The 12,485-nt window shown below is 41.5% G+C and overlaps 1 protein-coding gene across 3 annotated transcripts in view; it reads left to right on the plus strand.

The window, feature by feature from the left end:
• The window catches only part of ELAVL4 (ELAV like RNA binding protein 4), an 83,773-nt gene that overhangs the window by 51,479 nt on the left and 19,809 nt on the right, over nt 1-12,485 (plus strand). For all 3 annotated transcript variants that reach the window (XM_036893180.2, XM_036893181.2, XM_036893179.2), the window contains exon 3: nt 6,797-6,900. In XM_036893180.2, coding sequence (XP_036749075.1) covers nt 6,797-6,900 — 104 coding nt within the window. The remainder of the gene's footprint in view (nt 1-6,796; nt 6,901-12,485) is intronic.

The raw sequence follows: 12,485 nt of genomic DNA on the forward strand, positions 1-12,485 counted from the left end.
ATCATCTTTAGATTTTATTATTATAGATTTCTTCTATAATATTAGATTATATTTATATTATCTAATATCATATCTAATATCTATATTAGATATTATCTAGATTAGATAATATCTAATATCTAACAAACAGAAAGGAACCAGCAAGAGCAGCAAATGTTTTGACCTCGGCCTTCCTATGTCCAGAGGATACTGGTAAGAAGTATGGTACCAGATCCCATGAGCCGCATCTGAAAGGACCTGCAGGCTTTAGTCTAAAGGAGATATTAGATTTTATTTATAAATTTAGTCTATAAATAGTCTAAAGGAGATATTAGATTTTATTTATAGATTTCTTCTCTCACTCCTTCACCCCCAATCAGAATATAAATTTGGTGATGACAGAAACAAAGTATTTTTTCTTCTCTGCTGTATTCCCAGTGAATGGAACTATTCCTGACATACAATAGATGCTCAGTAAATATCTGTGGGATAAATTAATATAGTGCTGGGATTCAGCCCTCAGGTTGGAATCTCACCCCTTTGATAGGGGAACCATATTAAAATTCTATTCCTTCTTCAAAACCCAACTCAAATGCCCCCACCTTCAGGAAGCCTTCCCTACTCTGCTCAGTCAGAATCAGTCTCCAGCTCCTCTCTGTTCCTGTATATAGCTTTAAAAGAACAATCTCTGGTATATTTATTATTTTTGCTGAGCTCCAATTAATTTTTATATCTGTCTTTACCTTCTACACAGTAAGTCCCCTAAAGTCAGGAATAATTTCTTGGCCGTTTTGGAACCCATTCCTAATATCTAGCAAGTTCAGGGACCACACTTAGACCATACTGACAAGAGTTTAAACTGTGCTTATTTTGAGGCAGTAGTGTGAACTACCAAAAGAAAAGATATTCTATCACTAGTTAACTCTACTAATGCTGAGTTTGCAGAAGAAAAGCAAAGACTCAGACTACCCAACTCTGTGTAAACACCCACAGAGGTAGGGTGGGAGGGAGTAGGTGCTCCAGAACCTCAAAGCATCTCCAGTCAGTACTGAGAAGGGGAAGAGACCTGAAATCAGGGTGTGGGCATCCCCTTAGTACCTTAATTACCTGATGCCAGGCACTCTGCTGTGCCCTTGCACCGAGGCTGGAGCCCATGGAGAGAAAGCATGAACTGGCAAGTCACATAGACCTGGGCTCCTTGGGAGCCTATCCAGGCAGCCTACTTGCTGGTTGACTTTGGGCAGGTTATTTAACATGTCTTGGCTTCCTTTACCTGATCTGCGCAATGGGCCTGGTGGTACCCATTTCACAAGGATTAAATTGGATAACATTCATAGGCCACTTAGTACAGGGTCTGGCACTGAACAGATCATAGCTGCTGTTAGTCTGGGTGTTAACATAGTTAATCCTCACAGTGATCCATTGATTGTGAGAATAAGGGATTATCCCTGTTTTTACAGATAAGGAAACAGGCTGATGAAGACTAAGTGACTTAACCAAAGTTATACAGCAAGTCCAATTTTGAACCACACACACATATAGATGGGCAGTGACAGCCTCAATCTCTCTGACCCTCTTTTGGGTGTGTTCAGGTAGATTTTGAAGCAGCTGACAGCAAGGAAAGGCACCTCAGGATGGTCAGGGGGGTAGTTCTGGGACTTAGAGTTGCCTGGGGTTACCCCAGCATGCAGATTACCACTGCCCAGGTGATCTTGAGGTGAGTGGGGATTTTACCATGTGCTTTGAGAACAGAATTTCAGCCTAAGCTAGGGGTTCTCACATCCACAAAATTCCTTACTCAACTCAGAAGTTTTCATCATCAGCAGCTACCCATCTGGCTGTGCCCTTGGAGGCTTTGCAAATGAGGGAAATAGCTGTTAGTTTTCTGGAGAATTATGCTTTTTGAAGAATGAAAAAAGCAAGGTATGCAGGTTGGCAGTACAGAAAATGCTGAGGCTCCTTCCGGCCAGCACTGTGAAGGGATGGCTTCTCTGATGCTCCCGCCAGCCATGAGGATGTCACATTTGGATCCTGCTGTCATAACTCCCAGGGCCCCAAAGGCAAGGGAAAACAACTTCTATCCAGAGTGACTGGGAAAATGAGGGGCTGTAATCAGCTATGCTGACAACACTTCCTAGAGTTTGAATACAATAAAAATGCTTAACACAAATTATTAAAGATAATTTACTTTTTCTTAGGTGATTGAAAAAACCCTCACAGGTATTTCAGGGCCTCTGAATAGTTGTCAATGACATTTTAGTTCAGGGGGAGTAACTGTGCTTAAGGTAAAGGGTACTGGATTAGGATCAAAAGATCTCAACCAAGGGGTCAGCAAACTATGGTCCAGAGCCTAAATTGAGCCCACTGCCTGTTTTTCTAAATAAAGTTTTATTGGAACACAACTACACTCATTTGTTTACATACTGTCTATTACTGTTTTCATGCTGTAACGGCAAAGTTATCATGACAGAGACTGGAACAGCCACCAGTCCTCAACTACTTCCTGTCTAACCCTATACATAAAAAAGCTTGCCAACCCCTGATCTAGACCAAGATCCAGTTCTGTAAAGTAGGGCAAATCACTATTTTCTCTGAGCTTCAGTTTCCACATCTGTAAAATGATGGTCATTGCTCCCATGGGGTTGTTGTGAGGATCAAATGCCTAAGAATGGGTAGGAAAGCACTTTAGAAACTCAGAATCTCTGGGGAAAGGTGGGCAGGGATGGTTTTTATTGTTCGCCTGTTCTGTGCTGGAGAAGACCCTGCCCAGGACATTTTTTATTTGGTCTTGTTTCCCCATCCCTGGTGTCAGTTGATTGCTGTGTTCTCCCTTTCTCACAAATGCAAAATGAATTCCACTGGTAACGCCTCTCTGCTTCAAACATTCTGGTCATATGCTTCCAGAAATGGATAATTGGTTCAAATGTGTATATCCACCTTTCACTTATCAAATATTTGTTGAGTATCTACTCTGTTCAAGGATGCAGACTCTTATAAGGCAGTTCCTGTGAGGAGAGGTGTTTCATTTCTAAGGGGAGAAGTTAGGTATACAAATTATTACAACAGAGATGTTTCCATGTCATGCATAGTAATAGGACACATGGTGTGTTTGTATATGTGCGTGTGCTTGTGCGCAATTTATAACAACAGGAATATTCAGGTTCAGATTTAAGAAGAGCTTGTTAAAAACAGGAACTTGTTTAATCCAAAATACACTGAAGTGCCTTAAAATGTAGCCATTATATATTAAAGTTTTCCCTTGGAAACTAACATTCTAAGTTTCCATCCCAACTGCCAAAAATGTATTTCCTGCCCATGTCTGTCAGACAGGACCATTGATGACTGGTCACATGTAAGTATTGTAGATCACCTGGGCATCAAAGAGCAAGGTAGCCTCTAAAGTTTCTAAGATTTGGAGGGTATCTTCATTTCATAATACCTCTTCTTTATTGATGATTCAATAAACATAACTTTAATTATTTAATTTTTTTATTTATCCAATTTAACTATCAAAAATTGAGAACAAAAATAAAGTTCATTTAAATATAGTGTTGAAAATAGTGTTGCATACCTATATGGTCAAATTTTGCTGTTGCTGATAAAGGAAGATGCAGTTATTTGAAGGTAAAAAAAAAAAAGAAAGGATAATACGAGGGCCTTATCTATTTCCGGGATGCAGATACACTATACTGAGCTCTAGGCTCCAGACTGAGTCCCCTGGACTTCCCAGCATGGTGGCTCTCTTGGTCCCCATGGAAATAGTTTTGGTATTTTTTGTGAATACATTCCATCTGTACTTTTTATGTACATTTAAATGCAGAACTGCAAATCCAAAACCCATCAGCAATGTATGGCCACCAAAATTAAAACATAAAATTCTTCCTCATTTTACTCTCCCCTACTACTAAAACAGTTTCTGAAAGAAATGAGGCATGGCTTTTTCTATTTTCCACCTAGGGATTTAATCCTCTCTAGAGTTCTCTAAAAGAGAGTGCTTGGTTCCACCGAGTATTTTTTTATTCGACTTAGCTGGGCCTCTGTGATGGGAGAGCACGTGAAGAAGCCTGTGCATGAACCAGGCAGGGTAACCACTGTAGGATCCTTGTGCTGCCAGGTGATTTCATATCTTTCAGTTCACAGGCAAGTCCCTCCATCTCCGCCCTGCTCTTGCTCAGTGCAGTGTTCTGTTTTAGGGTTTGCAGTTCATTATTTTGTAACAAGGAGCATCTCCAATTACCTCTCCCTTTCCTTTCTGAGACAGTGATCATCTGGTTTTTAGTCTTCCCCAAAGCACCCTCATTCTTGATGTTAAGGGCAGTCTCTCTCTACACCAAGAGAAGGTGACAATAACATGCTAATTGCAGTCAGGTACTAAAGTGGTGGTGGATTGGGGACTGATACAGGTAGGTAGGTATGACCCATCTTGTTGGGCAGGAGTCCTTTCTTTCATTTGACCTTAAGAACCTTCTTAGGACCTGAGTATATTTTCCCTCCTCCTGAAGTAGAGGTCTAAAATACAGATAATATAAGAATGTAAAAATCATAGCAACTGTATTTATTTTAGAATTCCATAAATAAATGAATAATTAGAAAGAAAGATAATATATCAAGGAACATCCACCACTGGTAGGTATGATAAATTCCTCCACATATCCTTCCATGTAATTCCATCAGTATGATGAATTATGAGCTGTTTGAATTTATGTTTAGTGTTTGCAGTAAACTGGTGAGTACTGTCTATATTTTTTTATATTTCACTCTTATTTTCCACAGATTTGATTTAGCTGGCTAGATTGACTGTCTGACCCATTTCCTTGAATTCATACGTAAGGCTTATCATTGAGATTATTGCTTTAAAAATGCCCTTTAAAGCAGCTCAACTGGGTGCATGACTGCTTAAAAGAAATAATTGTAAGAATATTTTAGTACAGCAATTTTAAGGCTTCTCTTATTTACAAGGTAAATAGGACTGATTAATTTGCATGATGAAAATGGATTCCATTAGGTGAATTTAGTTAGGCTTGATGAGGTGGAGCCAAATTTAGGATAAACGATATTTTTAAACCAATGAAATTAATCTCTTGTATTTTTGGATTTGCAAATGTTTCTCAGAACATGTCTTGCAATTCACACGTACCTCTCTCTCTCACTCTTACTCAACTGCGTACACACACAGTGAAATGCAAAGAGAAGGGTCCCAGCATCTGTAGGCTGCTCAGCATTCTCTCTTCCTTCTTCCATTGCTAATTCTGGCTGGGGAAGGGCATATCGGCAAGGTTTACTCCTGTCTTTCCTGTTCTAACCCTGTTATTCCAAAACACAAAGGAATAGCCTAATGGAATGTATTGTCACTTTAAGTTTTCCATTTTGAGGACAAATATACAATTGAGTGTCCTCATGATTCTCTTTGCTTCCATTGGATAAAGAATAACAAAGTCACCGTTTTCTGATCCAGAACCCAACTTGTTTTCCCAGGTTCCCTCCTACAACCAACACAAACACAGACATTTACCACCAAAACAGAAGCTGTTGGAAAGATTTTTTTGGCTGCTGAAATGGGCTCCTGTCACCAGGACATGGCAGGCTTTTGCTGTATTGTCTCCCACCCCTGGCCTCGGTACTCCAAAGAGAGCTTTATGTAATCAGTCTTCCCTGACATGTGACGTCCTGTCATTTTCCTCCCCTTCAGCTCTGCTGCCGCCCACAAATCAATAACATTGCCTGGGAAGTTCAAGCTGGTTTTGCAGCCACCCTAAGCTCTGTGTTTCTTAAAGGGTATGTCAAAAAATGTAAAGTTTCCTAATGATATTTCTGGCTGATGACACATGGCAGAGCTGATGGACTATTTATAATCAGTGGCACGATCACAAGCACATTATTTTTATTTCACTTAGGGGGGAGCCCTGTCACTTGCTACCTCTCTTTGCAGACAAGTTGATGCCATCTCCACCGAAAGTAGCTAAATCCTCTCTGCAGAATGTGTTTTCACTCTCCCCTTTGTGTTAGGAGCTCCTCAGTTCTTTCCAATAGAACCCCCTCCTTTTAATTGTTCTTGGGCTGGGGGGATGCTGAGGGCAAGGAATGATTTGTAACAACTTCTTTAAATTCTGGCCCTGCCTTTACTATAAACGTCTCCAGTCTTTGCTGTTCAGCTCCTGCTACATTCCTCTTGAGTGTGGATGTGGCTGGCAAGACTGAGGCAGCAGACACAGCTACTGCATCTGGCGCTTGCCCCAATTTTACAGGACTGAGCATAGCATAGCTATATTTTGTTGAGCAGCTACTATGTTCTAGGCACTGTACTTGGTAAGCCTTTTATATATAATATCTCATTAACCCTCTCAAGCCTGTCTGTGGCAAGGGAGTGCAGTTATCTCCAGAGAATAAGTGTTGGGTGGGGGGAGGGAAAAAGAGATTAAATTACTTTTCTCCAAAGTCACAGAGCTGATCTGGAAAGCCCCAGGACTCCTATTCAAATCTCCTCCCAAAACCATACCTGCTCTCTTTCCACTACCCTGCCCCACCTCTTCCCAACTAAATGGACACCTGTGTACATTTGGTGTGCATGTGAAGGGGCCCCGACCCATTCCCAGCTTGGGCAGCTCCTCTGAGTTGAAAGGCTGATCAGAGTGAGATATGGAAGAACTGGAAACTTCTCAACCTCGGGGTAAACCCTGATGTAAAAGGAGTCATACAGCAGAAGAGGGCTTTGACTCACTGCGATGGGAAGTGTTACGCTGTAAAGATACTGAGTGCTCTCTCTCTTTCTCTCTCTCTCTCCCCCTCTCTCCTTCTTTTTTAAAAAATGTTTCCACAGGACAGAGTTTAGGGTATGGATTCGTTAACTATATTGATCCAAAGGATGCAGAGAAAGCCATCAACACTTTAAATGGACTCAGACTCCAGACCAAAACCATAAAGGTAAGAGGTGATATGCCAGCTCCTGATTCAGGAGGCCCTGGTTAAAGTCATCCCTTTGGTCAAATAAATCTAGGGTGTGAGGGAGCTGGAAGTAGAGTTCTTTATTGATTTGAAGGACATTTACTGTCCACTAAGTGGGAAACACAGATCATTACAGCAAAGTGAGGGGAGAGCTGAGTAGGGGGAAGGGACCACAAGCTATGGGACACCCAATCCAGAGGCAGATGGGGTGTCAGGGATAACCACCCCTCCACCATGAAGGCCTATGAGCCCGCGTCTGCAAAGATGGCCAGAGCCGAGTCACAGGAGGAAGCTGAGGCAAGGAAGCTGCCTCAGGCAAAGGAACAGCACATGCAAAGCTGTGAAAATGTACGTAACACTGTGAGAGGGGAACAGCGTATAAAATAGAATGGCCTAAGTTTGGGTGGAAAGGTGATGAAAAGATGAGGATGCGAGGTGGACAGGCCCCTCGTGTTCCAGGCCAAGCAGTGTGGCATTACTTAAGGTGGAGGAAACCTCCCAACCAACACTTGATTTATGAAAAATCAATCATAAATAAATACACTAGTGTAATAAGGACAGATACTATAAAACTGAGGGGACTATAGTAAAGGAATGACAGAAAAAGGTAACATTTTAGCAATCCAAAAATAATCAGACCAGTAGATAATATCTCAGCAGGGGTTAAGTTGAAGACGAAAAACAATTACCCAGCGTCTGCTCCTCCAGACGGAGGTTTCTGTGGCTGGATTGGCCCTCACTTGGTTCAGACTTCCCCTTATGGGGCTCCTTCAGGAGGTGGCGGTGTTTGCTTTGAGATGCCTCTCCAAAAGCCAGTGATGGTCTCCTGGATGGAGCTGCCACCTCCTCCTCAGCTTCCCTTCGCCTCCTTCCCCCACCTCCAGGCAGCATCCTGCTTGGGGGCAGCTGCCAGCCGGTTGGTTAATGAGTCCCACCCTTCATAGCCTGTTAAACCACAGGGAGGCGTCTCCTGGGCGCTCTTATCCTCACGACAGCACGTCTGACGCAAAATAAGACAAAAGAGAAACCTCTCCCAGAATGGAAATCTATAGATGGCACCAGCTCTCAGCATCTGAAAACACAAAATCAGAACTTTTTAGTTCAATACCACTACTTTTCTAATTTCCAGACGGACAGAGGAGACTACTGGTATAAGATAATCTTAGCTGGGAGGTAATCAAAATGAAGACACAAACAAAACAAAACAGAATTTTTTTGGAATATATTATGTGATTATCAACCTTCCTTCTTCCTTCCTTCCTTCCTTCCTTTCTTCCTTCCTTCCTTCCTTCCAAGCAGTTTTATTTTTGCAGATGAGTTTAGCTTATGTCTAAAGATGATTGCTTTCCTAATCTCACACAGTCTGTGCTACACAGACCCCAAAATGGCTTTGATTCAAGGTTGCCTCAGTCTCAGCTTAAAATCAATCCCTATGATCTCTTTAAGGGGAAAATGAGTTGTTTAATTGTGAGGTAGCCCTCTGAGAGACAGGAGGATTAATTCCTATCAAGGGGAAAACAGACCTATTTTTATGCTTTAAGTAAAGATGGGGCCTCTGATGAGGCCACACCAGGTTGAAAACTATACTTGTGGGTTAGATTGATTTTTCTGTTACCTAATTCAGCCTGAGAATGTCAGACATTTATTCTTCCCTTGATGGACACCCTGACCTTGAATGGAACAAGGTACTTTTCTTTCCTCTACAGTTTCCTTGAAACCCAAACTTTCCCAAGAGCTTAACATCAAATCAACAGCCATAAATTCTACTTTTTTTTTAAGTATTCCATGAAGCCATTGGGATTTCCCAAAAGACTTAGTGAACCCAGCTTTTCTGATCTCAGAATGCACCCCTTGGCCCATCATGCCATCAGAAGTAGTGCCTTGTCTAAACAGATCTTAGAGATAGGAGCATTGATAATGTTTTCCTTCTGTGAGAAGCCTGATCTGCCTCCTTCCTTTTTCTATATCCCTTTCCCCTTCCCCTCACCCACCCTGTGCTCAACTGCATCAAAACGCTGACAACACATTTGCACCGAGCAGTTACATGTGCTTCCAAGGCGCTGTAGAATTCAAAATGCATGATGCCACGGCTGAATCAATAATTTCCATTCTCTACTACGAATGAAAATTTAATGTGCAAACCTGGGGATTTCATCCATTTCATTAAAGCAGTTTATTTGCCATACTAAAAACTAAGTTTGAGTGATAGGTTCCTTTATTAACTTTTCTCCCCTTTCCTAAAGGGACACAGTGTTTAAGGTAAAAATCGTATTAAAGGCGAGAAAAAAAAGCACACCCTCTTCATGTACTGTTAATAGTCTCATCATTTATTAATTTTTTAAATTGCTTTTCTGCCTTTCAGGCCACTGTTTACTTCTGCTTCCGTTTGCTTTGATAAGTAACCTGAGATTTATCTCTTTGCTCTGATTCCCATGAAGCAATAGATAACTTGCCTATCTGGAAAAAAACGTATCTTCTTTGGAAGCATCCATTACAGAGAACTCCTCAGAACCATCTAGTACATGTATGCAAACTTTCGTCAAGTTTGCCACTCCTTCTCTCACCTCTGGAAGGCTTCATGCAAAACACCCTAGTTTAAATGTAATGCACAGCGTAGATGCAGGCAAACCAAGAGTGAGTTCCTAAAGACTGAAGGTTAATGATTAACAGCTAGATTCAAGGATAGTTCTGGAAAGCTCTGAGGGAGTAGTAGAGACTGTAGTGAGCTGAAGGGCAGCTTTTCTTCAACTACTGCTAATTGTTGAAGCCCAGATTGTTGCCAGATCTTCCAATTATTCAGTAGAAACTGAAATCTAGATTTTTTTATGCCAAATCTCCCAATTTTTAAAGGTTGCATCCCAGCTCAAAAAGTGTTAAAGCATTATGTAGGCAGGCCAAACAAAACTCAGTACTTGACCTGTGGACAAGCAATTTGTAGCCTCTGTATTCAAATTTAAATGCACAAATGCTATTTGGACTTGCATGATTCATTTCTGGGCTGCTAGTAGAAGGTGCCCACAGATAATGATTCCCTGTTAAACAAATATTCATTTCCTCTTTATTAAGGGGTATGTAATGTGACTATATGTAAATATTGAGGGAAAGTGGAGGACAAGGCCAGGCCTGCGTCTTCAAGGCGAATACAATATTGGTGTAGACATAGCATCAGAGCAGAGAAAGAACAGGATTTGTTAAGTAAGCCCCTATGAGTAGTGTGGATGGCTGCAAACAACTTCCCTATCTTTAAAAAACAAATACAGTTGACCCTTGAACAACACAGGTTTGAACTGCACAGGTCCACTTATACACAGATTTTTTTCAATAAATCTATTGGAAAATTTTTTGGAGATTTGCAAGAATTGGAAAAAAACTCTTTTTTCCTCTGGCTTACTTTATTGTATGGGTACAGTATATAATGTATGTAATATATATAACATACAAAATATGTGTTTATCAACTGTGTATGTTATTGTAAGGCTTCCACTCAACAGTAGGCTATTAGTATTTAAGTTTTGGGGGAGTCAAAAGTCATACACAGATTTTCCACTGCAGGTGAGGAGGGTTAGCACCCCTAACCCCCCTAGCCCCCTGCATTGTTTAAGGGTTAGATATATTTTTTGGAAACATGCATTACATAGATCTCCTCAGAACCATCTAGCACATTTTTGCAAGCATGTGACTATAGAAGAATTGTTCTTTAGATTATCAATTCTTTAGTAGGAGAAAGGAAACAAGTCCCCACCCCTCTTGGAGATCAGGCTCAGAGGTAAAGTGACTTGTCGAAAGGCTCACAAATGGCCAGCAGTTGAGCTGAGTTAGCATCCAAAGGTCCTGCAAAGGATTTTGCCAGAACAAGAGATGCTTAATATGTAAACATGAGCTTGAAAGGAAATAGTAATGCTACCTTACATTGAGTATTTATTCGATGTAAAACAGTGTTCTAACCCCTTCACATGCTTGACAGCATTTAATCCTTGAAATATCGCTAAGGCTACGTACTTTACACACATCATCTCTAATTCTTAAAATAGCCCTGTAAGAAGGTACTATTCTCTACTTTATACAAATGAGGAAACTGAGGCCCAAAGAGGTTAAGAGACTCACCCAGGATCCAACATTTGATAGGTAAGATTTGGAGTAAGAAAAAAAGTGCTTTAAAAATAACTCTGGCAGTAGGTTGTAAGTGTTGGGATGTCACACTGCCTGTTTGCTCAGCAGCACGTGCATTCTGTGAGAGTGTGTGGGTGTGTATTTGGCTCAGCACAAGCGGGTTACACTCCCTGGCATGGGAGGGAGATATAAAAAGCAAACAAATGAATTATGTGGCTCCTCCAAGTTGTTCAGTGAACAAACCTATGGTTTGGGGCTTCTGCCATGAACCCAAGGAGAGACCTGACTTTGGATAATTTCTGAACCCCTGCTTTCCAGGCTCTGTGCTGGGTCCTGGGATTTAGGTGACCCAGAGACGGCAGTGCCTGGAGATTCTCCCATCTACGTGTGTCAGAGAGGCATGGGGAATGGACCATGGGCTTATGCTGTCCTGCCTGCCAGAGCAGCCTGCCCCCCACTTGGAAACTGGGTCTTTCCTCAGCATTTCAACCCTGAACCTAATGGAGATGATTTGCCTTGTTTAGGGTTTGGGGAGTGTTGTTTGTTTAGCTTTTCTCTCCTCTACTTGTCCCCAACAGAGATCACTTTAGACTCTGGGAAGGATTGGGTGAAATGGCTGTGAATTCTGGAGAATGATTCCCAGCACTCCTTGTCTCCACACTGGAAGCCCGTCCCCATTCTGAAGCGCTCCATGGGCTCTAAAAGAGCAGCTTCTGAATTTACACTGTAATCCTGGCCTTTTAGTAAGAACACTCTGCTGAATCCAGTTGCAGTGGTCTACCTAGCTCTTTGTCACATTAATTAGGAACAAAGGAAATTAGATGGTTCTATAGTACCCTCAAAAGAGGGATATGTTTACCAAAAGTTGGATTGATGTTCAAGTTACACTGGAAACCTTCAGTAAAAAGTGATCCAAAATGGAATTTGAAGGTTTGGAATCACTCCCTCTAAAGCTTTCAGAGTAGTGGGACACCTGTTCAGATTTTAACCTGAGTTTGAGGAGCAGAATTAAAGAAGTGTTCACTGCTCTGCCTCCAGAAGCTCCCATCTCACGAAGGGCTCAAACATGCAAAGGACCAATTTTAATGCTGTGAATTGGGGGTGGTCATGGGCTGCAGGGATTCCATTTGACTTGGGGTTAGTGAGCAGGGAGTGAAGAGTTGTGCAAATCTGAACAAGAGAGGGATCTGGTCAAAGTACAGTTCCAAGAAGGTCCATCTGGCAGTGGTGCATAACTTGGGGTGTTACAAAACCAGCAACTTGCAGGCTGCTGCGGTAGGCTTTTGTCAGCCTTAGACATTGGTTTTCATCAGCTCTATTGGTAGCTTTTTACTCATTTTAAAAGCGAGACAGGCTTCTTTATAAATAATTTGAAAACTACGTTATCATATAATGAAGGCAATATCAGCCATTGCTGAATCCATGCCATTAACATTTTAATGTTTCCTTCCTTT

This window comes from Manis pentadactyla, chromosome 4 (assembly GCF_030020395.1).
Source record: "Manis pentadactyla isolate mManPen7 chromosome 4, mManPen7.hap1, whole genome shotgun sequence".
In the NCBI taxonomy this organism is placed as follows: domain Eukaryota; kingdom Metazoa; phylum Chordata; class Mammalia; order Pholidota; family Manidae; genus Manis; species Manis pentadactyla.